General features: G+C 48.2%; 1 protein-coding gene across 4 annotated transcripts; it reads right to left on the bottom strand.

Annotated features, from left to right (window-relative positions):
- Nucleotides 1–334: 334 nt before the first annotated feature.
- On the bottom strand, nt 335–27354 carry LOC128336840 (cytochrome P450 3A29-like). 4 transcript variants are annotated; one of them, XM_053277119.1, is made up of 13 exons: nt 27168–27354; nt 24167–24260; nt 21716–21768; nt 19551–19650; nt 18676–18789; nt 16199–16287; nt 11874–12022; nt 11476–11603; nt 10172–10250; nt 9797–9957; nt 7521–7747; nt 5438–5600; nt 335–2578 (listed from the first exon to the last, which is right to left on the bottom strand). In XM_053277119.1, exons 1-13 carry the CDS (start codon nt 27239–27241, stop codon nt 2483–2485), a joined length of 1527 nt encoding a protein of 508 aa, XP_053133094.1. In that variant the 5' UTR covers nt 27242–27354; the 3' UTR covers nt 335–2482. The 4 variants fall into 4 exon arrangements, with proteins under 4 accessions (XP_053133094.1, XP_053133096.1, XP_053133097.1 ...); XM_053277121.1 differs by lacking the exon at nt 5438–5600; XM_053277122.1 differs by lacking the exons at nt 24167–24260; nt 27168–27354 and adding an exon at nt 22703–22954.
- Nucleotides 27355–27843: the final 489 nt, after the last annotated feature.

The following is a 27843-nucleotide window of genomic DNA, read 5'->3' as shown; positions in this document are numbered from 1 at the left end:
TGCTGATGCTCAGCTGTACAAAGCCCAGTTGGATCCATATTGTCTCCTCCCCAAAGAAGTTTGCCTAGTGCCTTTTTTGTATCACCCTTACATGCTGATCACTGCGCAAGAATCTTCCCATTATGCATTGTGGAAGACAATGGACTTCACAAAAATCTGGAAGGAAAACACACCCTAAGGGGGGGGCAGCACTCCAAAATGCCCCAATGTAACTCAATGGAATGGAATGTTTGTGAATTCAAAGGGCACTTAACAGACAACCTGGTGGGTGGAGCTAATGGAAATCATTGGTGAGGAGTGGGGGAAGGAGGGCTTGAACAAAAAAAGCAGGAAGTTTGTTGTTCAGTTTTTATACCACCTTTGATAAAGCATCCCAAGGTCGTTTACAAAAGTTAAAACACAACAAAATTCCATTAAAAAATCTCATTTAAAACTTTAAGATTTAGGGATATTCCCTCAAGACAGTCACAACAGGTACAAATTACATGGTTAGTGCAACATATAGCTTAATTCCAAGCCTCATTTAATTATGAATATCCTTAATGCTGCCCTTGAAATCAAAGGGACTGAGGGTCAAAGTAGACTTGGGTCAGATTTTGAGGAAAGATGTTATGGTTTTAAACGTCACTGTGCTGAGAAGCAATTTGCATCAGAAAAAAATGGCACAGGGGGGAAGGGTTAACCCTCTCTCAGCACTGCACCCCTATGTTGAATCACACACCCTCCACATGGGTGACGCAGGAGACACTTTTTGTCTAGATGTATCCTTAAGACTTTTTAAACTTTGCCTGGATCCTGCGGCTAGCCTTTGAGAGTGGCTTAGTGCAAACAGAACAGGAAACCCACCTACGCATCTTTATCATAGCAGGAGCAATCCCTTTGTAGCATCCCTCCAGGGAAACTGTAAATTCCCAATGTGAGGACAGCATGTGCATCTCCAGGGGGGAACTTTGCACTTAACACTACTCTGCAGTACCTTTAACAGGGGCCACAGTACAGCAACTGTCAGATGTAACCAGAAACTGCCAAATGCAGTCTGGCTTCTAGGAAAACAGCATCAGGGTGTGACCAAGGCGCTTTCCAGATTAGACCCTGCAACGGGGTCACAACGTATCTCGGAAGTGTGCTTCCACACTTCCCGCATCGTGACACCGCAGTCCCTACACGGAGAGCAGGGTGCCGTTCACATTGCCAATGTTTCGAATTTAATTGCAGCTGCAATATAGAGCAATGACATCATATATCCGGCGTGAAAAAAAGTTGCTGTTTTTTGGGGTTGTTAGTTCCCGCGAGACGGCTCCCCCTGCTGTTTACGTTCCGAATGCGACTTGCCCGAATGGAGGCATTTTGCTGCTGATGAGCAGCTAGTCTAGAAAGCGCTCAAGAGTGTTTTCAGACAGCAGGCTTTACTGTGAGTTCAAAGTTGCCTCCCAAAACCAATGAAAAAAGTGGATTTTTTAAAAACCCAGGTTATAAACCAGGCTACACTCTTAACACGCTATGAAAAACCCGATTCGTGCGTGAAGTGCTTTCTGATGGCTTGCAGGGATATATATAAAACATTTTATATCCCGCTCTTCCTCCAAGAAGCCCAGAGCAGTGTATTCCATACTTAAGTTTCTTGTCACAACAACAACTGGCTGAGAGAGAAGTGACTGGCCCAGAGTCACCCAGCAAGTCTCATGGCTGAAGGGGGATTTGAAGTCGGGTCTCCCTGGCCCTAGTCCAGCACTCTAACCACTACACCACGCTGGCTCAAATTTGGCCAACACACACTTCTATTCCGGAGGAGATGCGAACTAAAAGCCCTGTGTGAAAAGGTCCCTGTAGGGAAAACATCTGGATCCTTGCAACGACTTGGCACATGCATCAAACATTGCCTGTTGAGACCCTTAGAAAAGAAAGGCGACATTGGCTGTCTTATTTCCAATTTGGATTTCGGTCAAGCCAATCTCCATTTGCCTTCCACTCACTCCTGTCTCTCAGAAGCGGTGAGGGAAGAAATGCTTTAAGATGGAGGTGCTCAGATCCCATAAGAGCTACAACAATAAGAGTTAGCTTAATCAAGACTGTATTTTAACACATGAAGCAGAATGCTGAAATGGCCAGTACTGCTTTGAATGCTCCTTCACATTAAAACAGCCCATCGCTTTCCTTGTAAATAGAGAGCTAATGGGGTGAAAGGTTCTAGATCAGATCAACTGGCCCTCCTGCAGATGTTGGCCTACAACTCCCATAATCCCTGGCAATGGGCCACTGTGGCTGGGGAGTATGGGAGTTGTAGTCCAAAACCAGCTGGAGAGCCTTGGTCTAGAGATCAAGCCTTTGCCCACTGTGCTGGCTATTTACTTTCAGGAAATTTTTCCATGACCTTTAATGTCATCTTCCACTTGCAGTCTTCAGTTCCGTTCACTCAAGTTACTAGTCCTGTGTGCCGAAAAGGTGTGGGAAGAGAGTGGCGGCAGCCTCTTAATTGGTTCCTTTATTCCTTGACTTCATGAACAGCTCTGGGGGCAACCTTCAGCTTGATCGGTTTCTTGGGCTGCATGAAGAGCTTGGTGTCCAGTTCCAGTGGGATCTTTGTATTAAGGGGGGTGGGGGGGGAGAGGAAAAAACAGTTAGTGAGAAGGATGAGGCAGAAAAGATTCGGCAGACTGATGGTATTCGAGTCAACTTGAAAGCCCCCAAGTATGCACCATAACGCTATTTCTTTCATGCACTGGTTACTCATTGCAAACACACATTGATGGAGATTTAGAAGAGCCTTAAAGGAGACACCGAAGAGATTGTTTCCTCCTGTGCCTTCCCAATGAACTTGAGATACGAGCATAGCCAATTTAGGGTGATGACAGCTTAACCTCTGGTACCTTGAGGTCATTTAACAAGGTGCCTATCTGCTAGGGCCATGCACTCATTCGTGGAACAAATGGAATTCAAGACAGAATGAGTCCTTTCATCCTATTCTTTCTAAGCATAGGTCAGGCGGGTGCATAGATGGGACAGCCAGGTACAAACTGGGGCATGTAATCAAGGACTTCTATACTTGCCTGTGTTTTCTGAAGGATTTTTTTTCTACTAACAATGTACTGAATATACATTTTCATTTTCATAATTCAGCGTTCCAAATAATGTGACGCACAAGAAAACACTAATAATAATAATTACTCTTACTATAATTAGTAATAATAATGCATTGATTTATCCTCACTCTCCTAATATAACTATTCACTCAAATGATACATCCAATTTATGCCCACATCTAGTACACAATTAACTACAATATCACTTTAAAAAGAGAGAGATGTATTTTAAAAATCCATTTACTCTAACTGCTGCTTTTCTCTGCAACAGCAGAAACTCCAAAGTACAGCCACCTTCTGATGGGTACCATCTTTTTTTTTTTAATCCATACCACGCTGGTAAAATGCTGTATCTCAATGCAATGAATAAAAAACATGGCACCCACCAAGAGGAGGCTGCTCTTTGGAGCTCCTGCTGCCTCTGGGAGAGGTCGTGGCCAATAGGGATGTGCAGAACTGGATCGAATCAAACTGGGTTCAATTTGAACCAGCCGGGTTTTAGCTCGAACCAGACTGGACTCCCCTAAAAGGAGGGGGCCAGTCCAAGTTTGAGCCAAACTGGGCCCGGTTCGGATCGAACCGGTTCAGCCCACTTTGGCATGCTTGCAAAGGGGAATCTGGTGAGTTACGAGCAAAGGGGGAACCCCATGGGGTTGAAAAGGGTGAGCAGCGGGGAGGTCACTTTACATGCCATGCAATTTGTTTCTTCTGTGAGCCCTTTTGGGACAGGGGACCATCTCATTTATTTATGTATTGTTTGGTTTTTTCTATGTAAACCGCTTTGAGAACTTTGGTTGAAGAGCAGTATATAAACATTCATAGCAGCAGCAATTCAAATTGAATGACACAGAGCACCATGCACACTCCTAGTGGCAAAGCTGTAGTTACAGTTCATTTCTTTAATTCTAAAAAAATATTGAGCACAAACATAGGGGGAATGAATCAGAACCTCATACACAGACCCTGAAATGGATAGCTTGGATAGCTTCAGATCTTCATTCTGAAGTCCCAAAAGGACTTCAGAATGAACCAACCAGAAGGCCCCCCAATGATCAGAGTTCTCAAAGATAATTCAATGCACGTGCCCAAGATCTGTTATTGGTCAAACTGAAGATAGTACAAGATAGGGCTGAGAGGGATTCCTGTCTGCAACCTTGGAGAAGCTGCTGCCAGTCTGGGTAGACAATACTGAGCTAGATGAACCAAGGGTCTGACTCAGTGCACGGCAGCTTCCTATGTTCCTATGAAGGTGGCTTCACATGATTGCTGCCAAAGTAACTGAGCTGGAAGCCTTCTGTTCCGGGCGAGTGCGCTCTGAACCCACCCAAGTCTGGTTCCTGCACCAGATTTCTGATATTCAGTAGATTTCTGAAATTGAAATTCATTCAGTTTCTCCCAAAATTCTCTGCCCGCTTGTAAGGTGGGTGGAGAATCCTGGGAGAATGGAGGGTGAATCTCGGTAATCCGGTGTGGGAACTGGATTTGGGTAGGCTCAGATGTCAGACCCACCAGGAGCCTACACACTCCATGAATGGGAAAGTTCTGAGAGTACTAGGCGGTGGTCATATGAAGGCCCCCTGAATTTCACAAAAGACAGGATGGTTTGGTTAGGGTTGCCAGATCTCATCCAGAGATGGTGCCTATCCCTTTACATAGTCAGAAGCATCGCGCCTCCCCCGATCCTCTACTTGGGGCATCACCTGTCATCCTTTTTGGACTTCTGGGACCAGCAGGATGCGATTTTTGTTCTAGAGCAATTCAGGAGAGAAGGAAGGGCAGATGGTGGGTAGAGAAACAAACCGAAGTGGCTCGTACTGAGTGGGGGAGGGGGGGCAAAGGGGGCAGCTCAGGTGGCTTCTTTTTCTCCCACCTGAGAGCTGGGCTGCCTGCAGGCTGGCCATTCATCAGGTAGAGCTGCACAGTTAACCACGCAGTTCTGCCTGTCCAATGGCCAGCCTGCAGGCAGCCTGGCTCTCGGGCAGGGTGGAAGACAGAGGAACCACCCGACCTGCCTCCTTTGGTACGCCCCTGGCTCATTAGGACAAGCTACTCTTGGAAACACGACAAGGGGGGCGGCATCTAGAAGAATCTAGGGGGGAAAGGCATCTAGAAGAATGGCACTGGCCATCTAGAAGGAATCTAGAAATGGCCATCTAGAAGAAATCTAAAAGGACAGCACTGGCCATCTAGAAGGAATCTAGAAATGGCCATCCAGAAGAAATCTAAAAGGACAGCACTGGCCATCTAGAAGAACTCTAGAAATGGCCATCTAGAAGAAATCAAGGATGGCCATCTGCTTTGAGTGAACACAGAGCTAGCTGAAGAGTCGGCCCGGCACTGAAAACCCCACCACTTACCGGTGTCTCTTTGCAGACGCGGAAGGAAAACCGTTGCAGCAGGACCACCACACCCACTTTCAAGACCAAGAGCGCGAAACGCATTGCAATGCAGTTCCTGGGGCCCGCTCCGAAGGGCAGGAAGGTGTAGGGGTCCAGGACTTCCCGGTTCTCTTTGCTGAACCTGTTCTCAAGCCAGAAGGGAGAGAAGTGTGAGGCGCACAAGGCAGGGAGGGGGATGCAGGAGATGTGGCACGAGAGCACCTTGGCCCCTTTGCTGCCAGGAGCAGACAAGTGATGCTCAAGGGAGAGGCAATCCCTGGGGTGTAATGACTGGACCCAGGACAGATCCGAAAGGGCATGTTTTTCGCAGAAGGAACTGCAGCGAGGAGGCTGCAAGGAGGAAACGACACTTGCAGCTTGTGCTGATTTTATCACCCGGCATCCCCAAACATCATTGGAACACACACAGGGATCAGATGGCCAGCTGCTTTGACTCCAGCAGCCCCTCTGAGACCATTCAAAAATGCCCCTGCTAACTGGGCAAAGAGGCACCTATTAAAGTGGCAACTTTCTGGTTCCTGGCAGATGGAGAAGAAACGTCCCTATCAAATCCTAGCACAGCAACCAGGGGTTAGGAACACAGGAACCTGCCTTATACTGAGTCAGACCCTTGGTCCATCTAATTCAGTATTATCTACCCAGACTGGCAGAGGCTTCTCCGTGGTAGCAGGCAGGCATTTCTCTCAGCCGTATCTTGGAGAAGCCAGGGAGGGAACTTGGGAACTTCTGCTCTTCCCAGAGTGGCTCCATCCCCTGAGGGGTATAGCTCACAGTGTTCACACTTCTAGTCTCCCATTCATATGCAACCAGGTCAGACCCTGCTTAGCAAAGGGGACAAGTCATGCTTGCTACCACCGGACCAGCTCTCCTCTCCTAAAAAACATAGGAAGCTGCCATATACTGAGTCAGACCATTGGTCCATCTAGCTCAGGATTGTCTGCCCAGATTGGCAGCAGCTTCTCCAAGGTTGCAGGCAGGAATCTCTCTCAGCCTTATCTTGGAGATGCTGCCAGGGAGGGAACTTGGAACCGAGATGCAATTCCCAGAGCAGCTAAGGAGAAGATCTTCCAGTGCTCACTCATCTAATCTCCCATTCATGTGCAACCAGGGCGGACCCTGCTTAGCTAAGGGGACAACTTATGCTTGCTACCACCAGACCAGCTCTTCATAGAAGGTTTCATTTACCTTTCATGACTAACAGCTATTGATATGCCTATCCTCCACGGCTGTAGAAAGGGAGGCCCTTTTCTTGCACTTAGAGTTATCTGAAGTGCCCTAGCAATGACCTTCTACAGGTCCCATTCATTTAGAGACACTTTGTGCAGGAGAATTTCCTGCGGGATCATGTCCAGCGATTCTTGACGCTACTGGGATCCAGTACGGATTAGGATTTTCCACTTGCATCACCAGTTCCCCACTTTTTTCTCAGGGTCTGACCCACAAGTGGCTTTCAAGCAAAGTATCTTTCCTAGGCTAAAAACTACCACCACAAATATTCATATACTGCTTTTTAACAAAGTTCTCAAAGAGGCTCAGATATATATAGAAAGAGATAGGATGGCCTCCTGTCCTCAAAGGGCTCGTAATCTAAAAAGAAATATAAAATTAACACCAGCAACAGCCACCGGAGGGATGCTGTGCTGGGGATGGATAGGGACAATTGCTCTCCCCCTTAAAAATAGGAGAGAATCACCACTGGTAGATTAAATTTAATTTTCTACACATATCTTTCCCCTCCTGCTGTGGATAAGCATGTCTTGGTGGTAGTTGCCCTATAGCTCTTTCTTTAATAGCTGGACATAAAACCAGGCCAACGTTACAGCTGCTACAACCAGTTTAGGTGTTGTCTCCTTCGGTATAGTTAATTAAATTCCATGCACGGTTTATGGATGTAGATCATAAAAAGGGCCTGCATGGCGTTGCAGAGACGGGATGTCAAACAATGATAAATGCATTATTTAGGCACTATAATAATCGCTCTCTGTTTCCCTTTCCTGTTGCTCTGATTTTTATTTATTGGATCTTTCTCCTTGCAACAAACCTCTCAGGTCTGAACTCTTCTGGTTCTGGCCAGTATCCTGGATCACGGTGCAGGACGTAAACTGGGATTACGGCCACAGTTCCTTTTGGGATAGTCACTCCATTAATCTCCACGGTTTTTTTGCAAGCCCGTTCAAGCCGCCCGCCCGGGGGGTACAGTCTAAGAGTTTCGTTCACCACCATGTCGAGATATTCCATCTGCAGGACAGCATCATACGTGGGCGTGGCCTGCAAAACAACAAAATATCTCCTGGTGAAGGGGAGGTGATCAAGAAATGCACTGGCTTTCGGAACTGGACCATAATTAATGGAACACAGTTGAGCTGGACAAGGGATCATACGCTGCGGTCCATTTCTCAGTCCTCAGAGATTCCTAAATTTATTTTTTACCATAAAATGTAAAATAAGAACAGCCCAAATGAAAAAGGCTACGAGGGTCTACGTAGTTCTGTTTCCGACTGAGGCCAATGGGATACCTCTGGAATTCTGACAAGTGAGATAATGAGACAGCTGTTGTCCCACAGGAATTGGTATTCAGTGGCTGCTCAGGTTTCAAGGTTTCATTTAGCTATCATGATCTATAGCTGCTGAGAAGCCTGTCCCCATGGATTTGTCTAAAAGCCATCTAAACTAGTGGTGACCATCACATCTAGGGGCAGTGAGTTAGGAACATAGGAAGCTGCCATATATTGAGTCAGACCCTTGGTCTATCTAGCTCAGTATTGTCTTCACAGACTGGCAGCGGCTTCTCCAAGGTTGCAGGCAGGAATCTCTCTCAGCCCTATCTTGGAGATGCTGCCAGGGAAGGAACCTGAAGCCTTCTGCTCTTCCCAGAGCAGCTCCATCCCCTGAGGGGAATATCTTAACAGTATTCACACTTCTAGTCTCCAATTCATATGCAACCAGAGTGGACCCAGAGTGGATCCTCTTAGTTAAGGGGACAAGTTGTGCTTGCTATCACAAGACCAGCTCTCCTCCGCTCCACAAGGGTTCTCAAATTTGGGTCCCCCAGATTTTGCTTGACTATAACCCACTACGGCTGGGGAAGATGGGAGCTGCAGCCCAACAAAATCTGGGGGCTCAAGGTCGAGAATCACTGCCTTAAAGTAATCCTGTGTAGCGTGGAGGAGGGCTTTCTTGGATCTGCTCCCAGTCAATGCCGTTAGGGGACTCTGAGCCCTTTCTCCCGATCAGTGAGAAGGGCTTGGCAACGGGGAAGGCAGCAGACGCTCACCTTGCCCACAGATGATCCGGCTGCCGGACCCGGGAGGGTCAAGGCGCACGATCCCACACGCCCAGGCACGTCTGCCACCGAGGCACTGCTGGCAGCCAACAGTTCTTACAAGCAGCCAAGACTCAGCCTCCCTGAGTTTTAGAATAATGGGAAGGGAAAGTTCTCTCTAGCCTTTAACATGTCCCCGAGTCATCTTCTTTGCCCACTAAAAAGCCCCAAATAGTGTAGCCTTTCTTCATTGGAAAGGTGCTCCAGAGCTTGTCCTAGATCACACTGGTTGCCTCTTCCGCCACTCTTTCCTGCTCTACGTTCATTGCCGTTCTTCTGATGAGGTGACCACAGCCGCACAGAGCCGTCCCAATGTCGAGGCACCACAGATTTGCAGAAACACTGTGTAGTGCTGGGCATCGTTTTTACAGCCCTTTCTGTGAGGCTACACCCTCTGGTCTCCTTCCTCTCCAGGGCCTTGTATCGCCCACAAAGAGAGAAGCCACGCTTCCACCTCTGCCCCTTGCTGTGCTCCGGCTCATGACTCTTAGGAACATAGGAACCCAGGAAGCTGCCATATACTGAGTCAGACCCTTGGTCTATCTAGCTCAGTATTGTCTACACAGACTGGCAGCAGTGGCTTCTCCAAGGTTGCAGGCAGGAATCTCTCTCAGCCTTATCTTGGAGATGCTGCCAGGGAGGGAACTTGGAACCTTCTACTCCTTCCCAGAGTGGCTCCATCCCCTGAGGGGAATATCTTCCAGGGCTCACACTTCTAGTCTCCCATTCATATGCAACCAGGGTGGACCCTGCTGAGCTAAGGGGACAAGTCATGCTTGCTACCACCAGACCAGCTCTCCTCTCTTCTTTGGGGTCCAGTCCTTCCTGCCACTGAGCAGCGTTCCCAGGCAACATCATATTCCAGCACAGTTGAGCCACCAGCTCCATCTTGGGCTGTGTCGAGGATGAGCAGGGGCCCACGGTGTGAGCTGGCCATCAGTTGCAAGGCCATCTGATGCAGGCTCAAAGAGCAGGAGAGATCGAAACCCTCTTACCTGGTTGGGAAGAACTTCATCAATCTCCTCCTGCAGCCTGTGCTGAACATCTGGGTGGGTAGCCAGGCAGTAAGACAAGAAACTGAGGGAGGAACCGGTGGTCTCGTAACCAGCCAAAATGAACAGTATGGCCTGGGTTAAAATCTCCTTGTCGGTCAGAGCTGGGGGAGCACACAAAACAGAAAAGGGTAAGGAAGCACAACTGCCAGGCAACACTGCAAAGAAGGAGCCAACTGCCACAAGATTCCTATACTAGGCCGTATATAAATTCGACAAACAGACAAACCCAAACAAAGATCATCTCTCCTCCCACTACTACTGTTGTGCAGTTCTGGACTTTCCTTAAAGAAAAGCCCTGGGCTCCTGAATATCTACCTTTATATGAATTCTCTCCATCAGAGGTGTTGCCTGAAATTTGGGCGTCTATCATCAGCTGCATGAAGTCAACTCGGTTCTGCAGGGAAACAGGCAGAGAGCAGATGTGGTTAGGAAGAGAGAAGGGGGAAATGGCCAGCCCAGTCTCCCTTGCACCCTGCGGAGGTTTCAAGAATCAAGAGAGAGTCAAGGTGGGTGTTGGGTTGAGGGCGGGTCACTGGATGTGCAGCCACCCAATGGCGCAGCGGGGAAATGACTTCGACTAGCAAGCCAGAGGTTGCCGGTTCGAATCCCTCCTGGTATGTTTCCCAGACTGTGGGAAACACCTCTACTGATGCTGAAAGGCATCATCTTATACTGCGCGGGAGATGGCCATGGTCAACCCCTCCTGTATTCTACCAAAGGCAAACACAGGGCTCTGTGGGAGCCAGGAGTCAACACCAACTCGGAAGCACAACTTTACCTTCACTTGATGTGCAACTTTCTTTTTTAAAAAACCATAAAGGTCGTTCACATGACCGGGCTGGTGGGACGGCAGGCAGGGGGTGATGGAGGCTGGTTAACAGTGTTCCCTCTAACAGGGATTCCCAGATGTTGTTGACTACAACTCCCAGCATCCCCAGTTGTAATGACTTTGGCTTGGGGATGCTGGGAGTTGTAGTCAACAACATCTGGGAATCCCTGTTAGAGGGAACACTGCTAGTTAAACTCACTTTCCCACCCAGACAAGTGCTGTTCTGTTACTGGGAGCATGGACCATGCACCCAGACAATCCGCACTGCATGCCACAGTGTGGAGCTCCTGAGCCCAGGATGATGCATCCCGGCCTCCAGATATCCCACAATGCACTGTGTGACATGCATGATTCTTTGGGGGAGTCTCCCAGCAGATGGGCATTCTAGGCATCCGCATCTGTGTCTGCTAGGGCTAAACACAATCTTGGAGTCCACCAGAGTCACAATCTCAGAGTCTGCTGGGGCTAAACACAATCTCGGACACAATCTGTGTTCCCCAGTGCACACACAACCTCGGAAGGGCTTGATTGAACCCTTAACCCTGGCTAAGAACTGGGTTTTAAAGCGGGGCTAGGCAGCACTGCCCCAACAGGATCAGGCCCAATCCTGGCGATTCTCACATGCAACCTAACCCAGGCTGGGCTTCCCTAGACTGGGTTAGGGTGCATGTGAGAATAGTGAGAATAGTCTAGAATAGTGAGAATGTGATAATAGTCTCAACAAGTGTACACAGCTTTGGCCAGAGACTCAGAAAATGGCGGTATTTGCATTCATATGGACCAGACTCACCACATGATCATTCCTTTGCCGGTCCTCCTTGATTTTTTTGACTACGCCAATGAAGTAGTTTATTACGGAATTGGGAACTAGGCCGATTCTTAGCTTTTCCAGCATGGGTATGAAGAATGGGAAGATAACTGGAAGAGAGAGACAACAAAGTACTCTTTGGGGAGGATCTGACAAAGTTGCCACACAGTCAGAAAACCTAAGTCAGGAAGTCCTAAATCAGGAGTTCCCAACCTTGGGTTGGACTACAACTCCCATCATCCCCAGCCACTGTGGGCGTCATGACAATGGCTACCCATAAATCTGCAGAACTGTAAGCTCTTCTCAGTTGTAAGGCTGCCCCTGGCTCCTGGGTCTTACGATACAGAACACGTATTGTAGATCATGTAAAGGCCTCATACCACTCAGGAGAAGGAATGGATTTAATAGGTTAAACTTGAGAAACTTCTTGACGTTCAGAACAAAGGGGTCATTGGGCTTGTTCAGGGAATCAATGTCAACGCTGAATGAAGTGCTGGCGACCACATCCATGCTGTAGGCGCCAAAGATCCTAGGGGAAACAAAAAGAAAGGGAGAAAAATGGCTGCATCACAGGAACATAGGAAGCTGCCATGTGCTGAGTCAGGCCATTGATCCATCTAGCTCAGTGTTGTCTACCTAGGCTGGCAGTGGCTTCTCCAAGGTTGCAGGCAGGAATCTCTTTCAGCCCTCTCTTGGAGATGCTGCCAGGGAGGGAACTTGGAACCTTCTGCTCTTCCCAGAGCGGCTCCATCCCCTGAGGGGAATATCTTGCAGTGCTCACACTTCTAGTCTCCCATTCATATGCAACCAGGGCAGACCCTGCTTAGCTAAGGGGACAAGTCATGCTTGCTACCACAGGACCACCCCTCCTCTGACATCAAATGATGGGGTGTATGGAATATGGCAGGAGAGGGAAAATCCTGAAGCTCTCCAGCTCTTGCACGACTACAACTTCCAACATCCCCACCTGCAATATACTGCAGTTGGGAACTGAAGTCTGGAAAGTACCAGACCCCATAGAATATGGGGTCCTCTTAGAGAAGCCCCTCTGTCTCCGCCATGGGACGACTACCAGTCTGGATGACCTTAAAAAGGCTTAAGACAATTCATGGAGGACAGGTCTATCAACGGCTACAAGTCTTGATGGCTATAGTGCCATCTATAGGCTCTATAGCCATCATCCAGAGCCACTACCTCCAGGCTCAGAGGCAGGAGGCATCTCAATCTCAGTTGCAGGGGAGCAACAGCAGGAGAGGGGGCATGCCCTCTACTCTTGCCTGTGGCTTCCTGCGGCATCTGGTGGGCCACTGTGGGAAACAGGATGCTGGACCAGATGGGCCTCCTTGGGCCTGATCCAGCAGGGCTGTTCTAATGTTCTTATGAATAAACACATCAATATTCCCTCAGATGCTTCAAACTGAGTTACATGTGCAGTGCTGTGGGACACCCTGAATGTGACCCATTCAAGCCTGTACACCTCTTAAGCCGTGGACAATGAATTTGCAAGAAAACCCCATGTAAAAACCACACCAACCAATAAGAACCACCCAACATTAATACTCTTCATCCCACCATTTCTGCACGACACATGTATTAATCGTCTTCACGACTGAAATAAACAGAAGCACCCTGTGCCTTAAAACATGCCTAGGAACAATATATTGCCAAAGAGATAATTACGAAGCAAATAAAGTAAACAACAGTAGTCCTTGTGTACTGTAACGTCCTCCCACTCATTGCTGTGCAGAGAAGGCATCGCTCCCTGGATCTGAAATTAGCACGTCCCCCACAGAAGTTTCTTCTCTTTGAAGTTTGAACTACTCATTTAAAAGTCAAATGTCTCAGCAACACGCAGTATCAAAAGCCTTTAATTGTCACCTGTATTCTCTTGTTTCTCTAATGCGCCAGTTTTCTACATACAGGTTTTTTCTTCTTCTTGTCGTTGTTGTTGTTAAACTTTGCAGAGCATTCAATCATGTGTCCTCCTGCAGAAGTGGCACACCCTGGGAAGGATTCTGCTATGCGATTTTGATTAATTTGTAGCTCAAAAGATCTCCAGTGCATATATAAAGCAGAGAGCTACAGAACGACAGACCGTCTTGCTGTGAGCAGGGGCAGGACCCTCATAAAAACATAACATAAGAACAGCCCTGCTGGATCGGGCCCAAGGAGGCCCATCTAGTCCAGCATCCTGTTTCACATAGCAGCCCACACCTGATGCCTCTGGGAAGCACACAGGCAGGAGTTGAGGGCATGCCCTCTCTCCTGCTGTTGCTCCCCTGCAACTGGTACTCAGAAGTATCCTGCTAGTAGCCGCTGATAGACCTCTCCTCCATGAAGTTATCCAAATCCCTCTTCAAGCCATCCAGGTTGTTGGCTGTCACCACATCCTGTGGCAGAGAGTTCCACAAGCTGATGATGCTGCGTGTGAAAAAAATACTTCTGTTTGCTGGTCCTAAATTGCCCGGCAATCAATTTCATAAGCTCTTCTGCAATTTCTACTGTAAAATCCCAGGGCAGCCCTACTATGAGGCAGGGTAAGCAGTCATCTGGATATAAATCGTCGTCATCATCATCATCATCATCATCATCATCATCATCATCTCAGGCGTAGGTGCAGAGAGGAGCATGGGGAATGGCAAGAACTGGGCCCTCGCCACCACAGAACCACCTCGCGGTCTATTGCCACTGCCTTTCCTTTGGGAAGACAGAAAACTGCCTTATACCGAGTCAGACCCTTGGTCCCTCTAGCTCAGTATTGTCTACCCAGACTGGCAGCAGCTCTCCAAGGCTGCACCCAGGACTCTCTCTCAGCCCTATCCTGGAGATGCTGTTGGGGACTGAACCTGGGATTTTCCGCAGGCAAAGCAGATGCTCTGCCACTGAGCTATTGCCACGTCTCCTAAGGAAACTACCGTATACTAAGACAGATCATTGGTCCATCTAGCTCAGGCCTGCTCAACTTAGCCCCACCCCCCAGTTGTTTTTGAACTGATTGATTGATTGATGAAGTGCCGTCAAGTCAATGTCGACTCTTAGTGACCACATAGATAGATTCTCTCCAGGATGATCTGTCTTCAGCTTGGCCTTGAAGGTCTCTCAGTGGTGCATTCATTGCTGTCCTAATCAAGTCCATCCACCTTGCTGCTGGTCGTCCTCTTCTTCTCTTTCCTTCAACTTTTCCCAGCATGATGGACTTCTCAAGGGAGCTGGGTCTTCGCATCATGTGTCCGAAGTATGATAATTTGAGCCTGGTCATGTGTGCCTCAAGTGAAAATTCTGGATTGATTTGTTCTATGATCCATTGGTTTGTTTTCCTGGCTGTCCATGGTCTCCTCAAAAGTCTTCTCCAGTACCAAAGTTCGAAAGCGTCAATGCTTTTTCTGTCTTGCTTCTTCAAAGTCCAGCTTTCACATTCATAGAGTGTCACGGGAAAAACCATTGTCCAAACGATTCTAATCTTTGTAGGTATAGATATGTCACGGCATCTAAATATCCTTTCCAAGGCCTTCTCTTGACTGCTGGATCCTTTACTGTTGACAGTCGATCCTAAAAGGCAGAATTGCAACTCCCATAATCCCCAGCCACAGTGGCCAATAGCCAGGGATTGCCACAGTGGCCAATAGCCCTTGGTGGCGCAGTGGTAAAACTGCCGCCCTGTAACCAGAAGGCTACAAGTTCGATCCTGACCAGGGGCTCAAGGTTGACTCAGCCTTCCATCCTTCCGAGGTCGGTAAAATGAGTACCCAGAATGTTGGGGGGCAATATGCTAAATCATTGTAAACCGCTTAGAGAGCTCTGGCTATACAGCGGTATATAAATGTAAGTGCTATTGCTATTGTAAGTGCTATGGGAATTGTAAGCCAACATCTGCAGGAGGGCCGAAGTTGAGCTGTCCTGGTCTAGCCGATTATTGTCTACACTAACTGACAACATCTCTCAAAGGTTTCAGGCAGGAGATTGACTCTGGGACCTTCTGCATATAAGCAGATGCTCTACCACTGAGATGTGGCCCCATCCCTATATGGGGAATATCTGACAGCTCTCACATGTAGTCACCCATCCAAATGCAAACCAGGGCAGATCCTGGTTAGCAGAAGGGACAATTCATGCTCACTACTACAAGAACAGCTTTCTCCATTCCTTGCCCCAGTGGGGCATGCTGTTCATTTCCCACTCCTTGCCCCTCTGAGCTAGGGTTGCCATATTCTGGCTTTCCAAATCCAGGTGCCTAATTTGCATATTATGTAAACTGGCTTGGAAATGATTTTGCATATGCAAATGAGCAGCTGCATTTTCCAGTTGACTTGTATTTGCTCTGGATATCTACCAACAATAGTTGGGGAAGATATCTTTGCCTGACCATTTTCCTTGACATATTAACAGCAGCAATAGAACATCATCAACAACAAAAGCACAGCTTTTGAATTAAGGCTGCAATTCTGTACACACTTATTTGAGAGAAGGTCTGATTGAAACCAACGGTGCTTGCTTCTAAGTAGGCATGCATTGAACGTAAAGCCAAGAAAGCCCTTAAACATTACAATACACAGCCTGGTAGGGAGGTAGTGATGCACATCAAAAGCAAGCTATCCTCTCAACTGCTCGCTAGAGATCCTCTGCTGATAACAAACACCTTAGGAAGCAACACATGCTGGACCGCCCCTGGCAAAACGGGCGACCACCTATCAACTCCGCGACTTACTCTTTTGTGCTGATGAGCTCATCATTGTCCATTTTCTTCTGGATGTTCTTCACCAACATCTGCCCATAATGGTTGATGATGGGCAACATCTGAAAAACACACCAGGGATATTACAGATACTTTAGCCATATGTCAGGCTGGTTCACATGCTTATTATTAGGGTAGGAGAAGCATCCTCCTCAGGTTCAGGAGCTGGGCGCACTCCTGTTTTTCAATGGTCTGCGAGTAAAAAAACATGCATGTGACAAATATTTATATACCGCTTTTCAACAAAAGTTCCCAAAGCGGTTTACATTAAGAAATAAAAATAAATAAAGAGGGCTTCCTATCCCCAAAGGACTTGCAATCTAAAAAGAAACATAAGATAGACACCAGCAACAGCCAATGGAGGGCTGCTGTGCTGGGGATGGATATGGCCAGTTGCTCTCCCCCTGCTAAATAAAGAGAACCACCACTTTAAAAAGGTGCCTCTTCGCTCCGTTAGCAGAGGACTAAAAAGCAAGGTGTGTGGGAAGGAAATGATTGCCTGTTCCCTTTGCTAAGCAGGGTCCACCCTGGTTTGCATTTGAAGGGGAGACTACATGTGTGAGTACGGTAAAATATTCCCCTGAGAGGATGGGGACACTCTGGGGAGAGCATCTGCCTGCTTCCATGCTGAAGGTCCCAGGTTCCTTCCTTGGCATCTCCAGATAGGGCTGAGAGAGACTCCTGCCTGCAACCTCAGAGAAGCCGCTGCCAGTCTGTGTAGACAATACTGAGCGAGATGGACCAATGCTCTGACTCAGTATATGGCAGCTGCCTATGTTCCTATGGGTTGGAGGGCTCCGTTTTTCCCAGCATCTGTACCCAGCTCTCTTCTGAAGTAGAATGAAAAGCCCTCAGACCCAGTTTGCTTAGCAGACCATCACTTCCTTCCCCTCTTACCTTGCTTTTTATTCACACATGAGCAGAAGACGGGAGCATGCACAGCTCTTGAACCAGGGTAGGAGGCTCCTCCTACCCAACTAATGATCATGAGAACAGCCCCGTGAACTGGAGTCAAGCCAACAGCTGATTGACAAGCAATCTAGATTGCCCATGTGAGTTTGTCTAGCGCTATTAAATGATCAAGAATCTTGTCACAGCCCTTCAGGCAGGAACTGCAGTTGCTTTTAGTCTACGGGAGCACACTAAAGCTCACGTAACTTGTATCCGTTCTCAGCTGACACACAGCCCAGGCACCACTTTTGCGCAGATGATCAGAGCAGCTCAAGATAAAGCAGCATATTTTCCAACTTGTCCAAAGATAATTTAAAAGGGGAAACTGTCGGCAGTATTGAGAAAATGGCCCACATGGTCTGGAATTAAAAAGTCTGGATCAAACCAGGATTATTATGTACTCATAAACTTGCATAGTGATGAAAAGGTGATTGTGTGATGAAGAGGGGATTTAAATACATGTGACTACAGGAGAACCTTGTTAATCGTGGACTCGCTACCTGCAGTTTCACGTATCTTTAGTTGCGTAATGGACACCCAACCTCGGACTATGCACCGTGTGTCTGTGTGGTAGATTTTAAAAGGGTTAAATCTGCACATCCCTGGATTGGGGGTGACTGGAAATTACCTGGGAGTTAATATGGCAGTGTGTGTGTGTGTGTGTGTGTGTGTGTGTGTGTTGGGGGGCTTTACCAGTGTTCCCTCTAACAGGGATTCCCAGATGCTGTTGACTACAACTCCCATAATCCCCAAGCCAAAGTCATTACAACTGGGGATTCTAGGAGTTGTAGTCAACATCATCTAGGAATCCCTGTTAGAGAGAACACTGGGGGAAATCATGGGTTTTGGCTGATTTTTTAACTCTTGGGGGGCATTGCTGGACTGCTGGGGACCCACGGATCACGGTTAAGCCACTTCCCCCTGCATTTCTATGGCCTTTTACCCCATTTTCCAGACATTTTCCTGGCCTCTGGAAACCTAACCCCTGAATTTCCATAGCCCCAATGACTCAGTATTCGTGGTTTCAGTATCCACAGTAGCAGCAGAGAATGGACCCCCACCAAATACTGAGGTTGTCCTATTTATGTTGGCTGTCATTCTCCCAAACGTGTAGCTCCCTGCTTCACAGATGGGCCAGCCCAGCCCACAAAGAACAGGAGTTTCCATATCTGCAACAGAAACATATACAGCAGGGGTGTCAAACTGCAGCCTTCCAGCTGTTGTTGGCCTACAGCTCCCATCATGCCTGGCTACTGCAACCGGGGACGATGCAAGTTGTGGGCCAACAACAGCTGAGAACATTTCCTGGAGCCAAAAAGTGAAAGCTGCCATGTTCCGAGCTAAACAGGGATGGGCGGAAGGGGTGAGGATGCACCCTCAGAAGCCAAGTGACTAATCCCATCTGATTTAGGAATGGCGAAAACAGATGAAAAGTGGTGGCCCAAATCTCCATTGTATCAGACAGATTATATCTCAGACTTGGAGATTACACGTCTTACCTGCTTCAGCCTTCCACTGGTAAAGGTGGGAGACAAGACTGTCCGGATCCTTTTCCAATGTTCATCGGCGATGACGGTGAGGGCTGTGTCCAGTTCTCCATTCAAACCAAAGTTCTAAGTCGCCCAAAATATAAATGCACGTGCATTGCAGCTGTAATTCTAAATCCAGTCTTACTAATGCAGGCCCAGCGGATGGGCCTAGGCCTTTGCTCCTAGGCCTTCCTTGCCAAACTGCTAAAGCCCTATTCAGACACGACGTTTGCGGGGCACCGCGGCCTAGCCCAGCTTTTAGCCGTTAAGGGAGCGAGAACTCACTTAACCTGAGCTTCCTGCTTGGGTGTCTCCTCAAGCTGTGTTCAGCTCAAGGAGACACAGAGATGTGTGCCTAGAGCGCCCGTCCCCTGGGGGAATCCCTCAATGCACCACACTCGTGGTGCATTGTGGGATACCCAGAGGCTGGGACGAGTCATCCTGGCTCTCCAAGAATGGATCGTGTGGGAGCACAGACGGCGCTCCCAGCAATGTTTTGCAAATCATCTGGGGTGGGGGAGGTGAGTGAAACGAAGCCTTTCCCCCCCGGCTTGCCCACCCAATCATGTGAATGACCTCATGATGTTGTATGAGTGTACAGATGTGTGCGCACTTGTACATGAGAATGACTGTACCTACATTCATTTTAAAATCTGGGTATCCGCCCTTCAAATGCAGGGTACAGATAGGAAGTATACAGCTGTGCCTGCGTTCAACGTAACATGTGAATATCTGTACCCACGTACACTGAATACTCATTGTACCAGTGTCGAACCGATGAATAGGGCTTTGGTCTCAATGTTACAGGACAGCTGACCAGAGAAAGTTTCCCAGTGGACACTTACCCGGCGGTTGGTGAAACAGGTGTAGAACTCTTTCACCAGGATGGTTTTGATCATGGTAAGATCCAGAATAGCCATCACTGGCTGCCGGCCATCAAAAATTCTAGTTGACAAAAAGAAGACAATTAATCCCTCGCAATCCCCCTTGGCTAGTATTTGAGGGCAGGGGGGAACCCTCAGTGCACAAGGGCCAATCAAGTGCAGATTGGCCCTCAAGAAGCCAGAGAGGTGGCCGGGTCACATTTCTGCTGGTTAGGGGCGTGGCTGCCATCTCCCCGCCCCTCCCATGACTGCCTAAACCAGAATTATGCTAAACAGCATGTATTCCGGAATAAATCATACAAAGAGAAGTAATGCAAATCTGCTCAAGTTTATGTAATGTATGCAAGTGGAAGAATTCCGTTTCCTTGGCACACTAGTTGAGTTGCCCTAGCATAGCTATGCATTATATGATCTTCCCCCACCCCACCCAGCATGGAGTACATCTCGCCCTGGGCCTAGGAATTCACAGCGAGAAGAGAATGGAGCTGGTAGGATGGAGACGGTTTTATTTATTTATTTGATTGATTGATTGATTGATTTCTATACTGCCCTTCCAAAAACTCGATTGATTGATTGATTGATTGATTTCTATACCGCCCTTCCAAAAACTCGATTGATTGATTGATTGATTGATTGATTTCTATACCGCCCTTCCAAAAACTCGATTGATTGATTGATTGATTGATTGATTGATTATTGATTGATTTCTATACCGCCCTTCAAAAAACTCTACCAAGCACAGTATAAAAGAATTAAACGGAAAGGTCCCAGCCAGAGTGCCATACAACCTAACGGAAGAACACTGAAGATAAACAAGGGAAGGAACTAGACAATTAGGAAATTCAGGTTGAGGAAAATTATACTATGATTTTGTGGAAGAGATACTGATTGGAGGAGGAGGTTGAGTGGAACTCGGTCCCAAACCATGCCAGGCCAAGAGAGGGGACCTCACGGACTCACCTCCCTTTGTGATGGTTATGCATTTCCAGGTTACCCACAAGGCACATCCATATATTGTGGCTGCAGGTGTAGGTACATAGGAAGCTGCCATATGCTGAGTCAGACCATTGGTCCATCTAGCTCAGTATTGTCTACCCTGACTGGCAGCGGCTTCTCCGAGATTGCAGGCAAGAATCTCTCCCAATCTTCTCTTGGAGACGCTGCCAGGGAGGGAACCTGGGACCTAGATGCTCTTCCTAGAGCAGCCCCATCCCCTAAGGGGAATATCTTAAAGTGCCCACTCATGTAGGGAAGAGAGCTGGTCTTGTGGTAGCAAGCATGAGCTATCCCCATTGCTAAGCAGGGTCCGCCCTGGTTGCATATGAATGGGAGACTCCATGTGTGAGCCCTGCAAGATATTCCCCTTAAGGGACTGAGACGCTCTGGGAAAAGCATCTTGGTTCCAAGTTCCCTCCCTGGCAGCATCTCCAAGACAGGGCTGAGAGAGACTCCTGCCTGAAACCTTGGAGAAGCTGCTGCCAGTCTGACCTGGACACACCCAACTTCATGGGTGTGAGCATTGCTTATCTAGCAGAGGCAACCACCCCCCCAGGAACATAGGAGCACAGGAAGCTGCCATATACCGAGTCAGACCATTGGTCCATCTAGCTCAGTATTGTCTACCCAGACTGGCAGCAACTTCTCCAAGGTTGCAGGCAGGAGTCTCTCTCAGCCCTATTTTGGAGATGTGGCCAGGGAGGGAACACGGAGCCTTCAGCATGCAAGCCAGCAGGTGCTCTTCTCAGAGCAGCCCCATCCCCTACGGAGAATATCAGGCAGTATAAAAATATGATAGATAAATAAATAAATAAATAAATAAATAAATAATCTCACCGTGTTTACATATGCAGTCTCCCATTCAAATGCAAACAAGGGCAGGCCCTGCTTAGCAAAGGGGACTATTCATCCTTGCTATCGCAAGACCAGCTCTCCTCCTTACTTCAAATGCGGAGGGTGTAACTTACAGGTAAGGCTGACATGCCTTTGCACGTCTGTTTCGGAAAGCAGCGGTTAGAGGCAAGTACGTCTCAACAGTCTGCAAACAGCACACGCACACACACACACACAAATGCCTGTTCCCTCCAGCACCGCTTTCTCCCCAGGGTTTCCTTCCATGGGATACTCACCCCCAGATTTTACCATACTTCCGAGAACACCTCTGGTCGAACTCCAGAATGCCCTGCCAAGGTACAAGATGTCAGGGAAACAAACAGCAGAACAGAGAAGTGTTCTTCGTTGTTAATAAATTAATAATAATAATAATAATAATAATAATAATAATAATAATAATAATAATAAATCAACCTCTCCCATGTGCGGCTCCCTGACTAAGAGGCGCTCTTACCCCTGGACCTTGGGGCTCTGGTCCGTGGCCTCACAGTGGAAAGGGGGCCTCCAAATGGCCCGGGGGGCCTCCCCAAGCAGCCCGCCGTCCCCCGCGCCCGTCCCCCGCTGCCGATATTTGCCATTTTTGCTGCCATGTGCGTGGCAGTTGGGGGGAGAGGAGCCGAGCGGGCCGTGGTGGCGGCAAGGGCCACAGCAGCTGGCGGGCCTGTCCATCTGGACCTTGAACACTGGCGAGAGCCTCCAGCGTGCCTGCATGGCGCGAGGAACAAGCGTCGCTCAAGGCCCAGCTGGAGGGGGACAGCTCCATCGACCCCTGCCGTCACCACCCTGCCACGGCTCAGCTCACCTCCCACCTGTGCATATGGCAACGGAAGCGGCCCCCCAAATGCAGGTTTCTTTCTTTTTTCCCTTTTAAAATTTTTAAGGGGAGTGGTGTCTTGCGGTGGGGGTGGGGGGGTGGGGCTCCAAAGCCCTTCAGGTCCAGGCTCCAAAATTACCTAGGTGCACCACAGCCCTGACTCCTTGTCAGCGTGGTGTAGTGGTTAGAGTGCTGGACTAGGACCAGGGAGACCCGAGTTCAAATCCACGTTCAGCCATGAGACTTGCGGGGTGACTCTGGGCCAGTCACTTCTCTCTCAGCCTAACCTACTTCACAGGGTGGTTGTGAGGAGAAACTTAAGTATGTAGTGCAGTGCTCTGGGCTCCTTGGAGGAAGAGCGGGATATAAAATGTAAATAAATAAATAAATAAAATAGTAAATATAGGACCTATGAGAAGCTTTGGACAAAGCTGGATACTCTGCACAGTCCTGCTTGGAAGTGACCCTGCTCACTATGCCCAGCACCTTGGGAGCCTTTGAGGGAAATGGAACCTTCTTGAACCCCTGCGCCATCTTGGAAGGCATGCAAGGCATGCTGGGAAGTGTGGCCCTTCCCCGCGCTTTCCTTCTAGAGCTCAGAAGAAGGGGATCCGTCTCTCTTAAAGGGCCCTCCCAGCACTTACATACCACTTTTCAACCAATTAAATAAATAATTCAGCATAGCGTGGTGGTTAGAGTGTTGGACCTAGGACCAGGAAGACCCAAGTTCGAATCTCCCTTCAGCCATGAAACTCACGGGGTGACTCTGGGCCAGCCATGTATCTCTCAGCCTAACCTACCTCACAGGGTTATTGTGAGGATAAACAGGACCATGTACACCACTCTGAGCTCCTTGGAGGGAAAAGCGGGATATAAATGTAAAAATAAAGTAAAATAAATAAAAATAAAAATAAAATGGCTCCCTGTCCCCAGAGAGCTCACAAATCCACTGATGGGCTGGGGATGGATAGGGCCAGTTTATCTCCCCCTGCTAAATAAAAAGAATTGCCAATTTAAAAAGTTGCTTCTTTGATCAGTTAGCAGGAGGGTTTTCAGAAAGCAGGGTTTACCGCAGGTTTTCGGTGAGGCTTTAATGCAAATTCGAAGTTGCCCAAAAAAGTGGGTATTTTTTAACCCTGGATATAAATTGGCCTATGCTCTAGCACACAATGAAAAAACCAAAAAAGTGTGTGAAGTGCCCCCCCGCCCCGATAGCCCGCGGGGACTTTGGGGTAAATCTGGCCAATCTGTGAACACGTCCCCTCCATTCCAGAGAAGGTGTGAGCTGAAAGCCCTGAGTGAAAAATGCCCGGGGAATTCAGTGATTTATAATCAAACAGACCACTATCCTCAACTGGCACTAGCTAGTCAAGAATAGGATACCTCAAAGTCCACTTGTACTGGTGGATTCTGAAGTGATGCTGGTGACAGGGATCTACACTGGCATTGCCTCCCAGTTGTACTCAACATCGCTGTAGCATCGCTGGCAAAGGTAAAGTGTGCTGTCGAGTCGGTCTCGATTCGGTGTCGACCACAGAGCCCTAAGGTTGTCTTTGGTAGGATACAGGAGGGGTTTGCAATTGCCTTCCTCCCGCACAGTATGAGATGATGCCTTTCAGCATCTTCCTGTATCGCTGCTGCCCGATACGGGTGTTTCCCATAGTCCGGGAAACATACCAGCGGGGATTTGAACCGGCAAACTCTGGCTTGATAATCAAGACATTTCCCCACTGTGCCATTAGAGCATTGCTGGTACAAGGGCCAAAATTGAGAGACATACATGTTATAGGAGGAAGTATAGCTCTACTTCTCCCCAGATCCCTTTGGCTACTCCTAAGAGCCGCTGCTGGGTCTACGGTCTCCCAATACTCACATGCCGGTATCCGTGAAGGGTCCCAATGAAAGGCAAAGGCATCGGCCCAGGAACCCCGATTTTTTTAAATAAATTGTACGGCCAGATCCCATAGCTGGAAAGAGATCAGGGAGAAAAAGCAATGAGACAATGAACTGCATTGCAAAAAGGAACATTTGCAGGAGGAAATGAAAAGGCACTCCAATAGGGTCGCCGTAACTAGCAGAGATGCCAAGGTGACTGGCCAAATAGCGGATGGGGTGTAACTCAGTGGCAGAGCATCTGCTTTGCATGCAGAACGTCCCAGGTTCACTACTTGGCAGCATCTCTAGGTAGGGCTGGGAAAGACGCCTGCTTGAATCCTTGGAGAGCTGCTGCCAGTCAGTGTAGACAATACCGAACTAGAAGGACCAATGGTCTGACTCGGTATAAGGCAGCTTCCTATGTTCCTAATTGCCAAGGAGAAGAAGGTTCCTAACCCTTTAAGAGATGTGAAGGAGGAGGAAGGTTGGAAGGTGCAGAACAAGTTGTTCTGGTAACAACTATCTGCCTAGTTTCCTTTCACTATAATCTTAATTGATAATTATGTTTCTTTTTAGATTGTGAGCCCTTTGGGGACAGGGAGCCATCTTATTTATTTATTATTTCTCTGTGTAAACCACCATGAGCCATTTTTTGGAAGGGCTGTATAGAAATCAAATAAGTAAATAAATAAATAAGTGAGTCTGTGGCTTGGTCTCCCATGCTCCAAAAATCCTACTTCCCCATACCTACCAGGACACTGAAGGGCTTATAAAATTCAGATCTGGTGGACACTCCATCCCAACACACATAATCAGCACCTCAAGCATTTAACTATTCTTAATTACCTTAAATTAAGTGTCATTGTTCTCAAAGGAAGAACTCCCTAAAGGCAGAGTTGTGCCGTCAAGTCGGTGTCGACTCCTGGCGCCCACACAGAGCCCTGTGGTTTTCTTTGGTAGAATACAGGAGAGGTTGACCATGGCCTCATCCGCGCAGTCTGAGATGAGGCCTTTCAGCACCTTCCTAGATCGCTGCTGCCCGATAGAGGTGTTTCCCATACCAGCGGGGATTCAAACCAGCAACCTCTTTCTTGCTAGGCAAGTCATTTCCCCGCTGTGCCATTAGGTGGCCTAAGAACTGCCTAGCCAGCCAGTATAGCTTTTAGACAACTTTGAGACCTGAGCAGTGTTTTGTCCTAACCACTGGACAGAAGGCGAATTATGGCAGCTTCTTTGGCATAAGAATGTCATCACTAGGAGAACCCCCGGTCGCTATTGGCACTACCAAAAGCTACGCTTTATATGCAATCCGTAGTAGGTCCTTGGGTGATGCCATCATACATACACTACATCTAGTCTTCCATCATACAAACTAGAAGATGGCTACTAGAATAGTATAGCTACTTATCATAAAGAACAAAGGCTGTATCTATACAGAATAGATGGCTACTTATCAAGGGCTACTAGTCATGAGCAGTGTTCTCTCTAACGGAGATTTCCAGATGTTGTCCACTACAACTCCCAGCATCCTCAGCTGCAATGGCCTTTGGCTGGGGATTCTGGGAGTTGTAGTCAACAACATCTGGGAATCCCTGTTAGAGGGAACACTGGACTCTGGAGGCTATAGGCCACCTCCAGCCTCAGAGGCACGATGCCTCTGGATACCAGTTGCAGGGGAGCAACAGCAGGAGAGAGAGGGCATGCCCTCCTTCGGCCTGATCCAGCAGGGCTGTTCTTATGAGTGAGCTCAGGGATACTGCGGGGAGAAATTCTGCACGTGTTTGTGTGCAAGTGCTATACACACCCTGATGCCTGGAAGTTACTACAATACATTTCAACATTTTATTAAAATGTACTGACCGAAGCAAACACCACCACATTAAAACTTATGGTTTTTAACTATACAGTGGTCCCTCTACTTACGAAATTAATCCGTTCCGAATGCACATTTGTAAGTCGAAAAGTTCGTAAGTCGAAAAGCGGTTTCCCATAGGAATGCATTGGGAACGGATTAATGCGTTCCGGAGCCTAGAAAAAAGACCCAGACCCCCAGTAAGGCTTGCAAACTGCACAGGAACATTTCTTTTCAAGAATAAACAGGCAGTAAACAGGCAGGCAAGTCAAGGAAACCGCATGTAAAATTCGTAAGTCGAGGAAACCCCATCTAAAAATTTGTAAGTCGAAAAAACCGCATCTAAAACCAGATCTAAAACTGCCGTTTGTAACTCGAAAAATACTTATGTCGAGTAGTTTGTAAGTCGAGGGACCACTGTATAAAGACCGGAGTGGGGGGATGGGGGGTGGAAGAGCAAAATTGGCCAAGGGTGCCCCACAACCCCTTGAGCCAGCACTTAACTTGCAGCACAGGGTGTGGGGTGGAGTGGCTCCAAAATCACCTAGGTGCACCTTGGGCTGCACGCACACAAAATGTTGGGTGTTCTCATAAACTTGCCAACTGTCCTTAGGCTAAAAACAGAACCTGCTGAATCCCGCGATGGGCACTCTTACCATATACCCATTTAATGGCACAGCGGGGAATTAACCTGCCGAGAGAGTGGGAGGCTGTTGGTTCGAATGCCCGCTGGAATGTTTCCCAGACTATGGGAAACTCCTCTATCGGGCAGCAGCGATATCGGAAGTTGCTGAAAGGCATCATACTGCGCAGGAGGAGGCAATGGTCAACCCCTCCTGTATTCTCCCAAAGACAACCACAGAGCCAGGAGTCGACACAGACTCAATGGCACAACCTTCCTTTTCCTTACTTGTTGATTGCTTGATGAAGTGCCGTCAAGTCAGTGTCGACTCTTAGCAACCACAGGGATAGATTCTCTCCAGGATGATGGTCTTCAGCGGGAATTGCTCGCCTCTTTAGCATCTGGCCCTCCTCCTCCTGGCATCCTCCTGGTTTACTCGGATAATTTCCCTGCCAACGTCCTCCCTCCAAATCCCCCCGTGCAAACCTCAGAACCACCCCACTTCCCTCCCAGGGTTGCACTTACAGCATAAAGAGGGACAGAAAGACCACGATCAGCATCCAGGTTTCTAGGGAGACGCTGGGGAAGAAGCAGGCCATCTTGGGCGCCCCAGTGAGAAGCACCTGAGCCAGCCTCTCTCTCGCCCTCCCTCCGCGCTACGGGGAGATGTTGCTGTTTTCTTCTCCAAAGGTTCGACAAGTTGCACTTTCGCTTCGCTGCCGCTGGAGATCACATGAATCAGCCTACGGGTGTGATTGGCTCTCCGGTGGCTACAGGCATCGCCCTTGGTGGAAAAACCCTGGCGAAGCTTTATTTCTTTTTTCAGATTTAGTGAGGCTGCTTTGAGGGAGGATGGCCGGAGGATGCTGTGGATGCAGGAGAAAGGCAGTGCTGCTCAGTGGTGGCAGCGCAAGAAAGAAAGAAAGAAAGAAAGAGGAATTGAATAAAAGGGGCAAAGAAGTGCATTTCCATGTGTTTCGATTTCAGAAAGGATAGCTTTCACTATCATCGTGATATGAATGCCCGTGTCCTTAACATTTTCCCCCTCTGGTGTGCCCCATATGATTTTAGGAACATAGGAAGCTGCCATATACTGAGTCAGACTCTTGGTCCATCTAGCTCAGTACTGTCTACACTGACTGGCAGCGGCTTCTCCAAGGTTGCAGGCAGGGGTCTCTCCCAGCCATACCTGAACTTTTCA

The sequence above is a fragment of the Hemicordylus capensis genome, chromosome 13, assembly GCF_027244095.1.
Source record: "Hemicordylus capensis ecotype Gifberg chromosome 13, rHemCap1.1.pri, whole genome shotgun sequence".
In the NCBI taxonomy this organism is placed as follows: domain Eukaryota; kingdom Metazoa; phylum Chordata; class Lepidosauria; order Squamata; family Cordylidae; genus Hemicordylus; species Hemicordylus capensis.
Note: the sequence above shows the minus strand (reverse complement) of the source record. Positions and strands in the feature narration are given on the sequence as shown.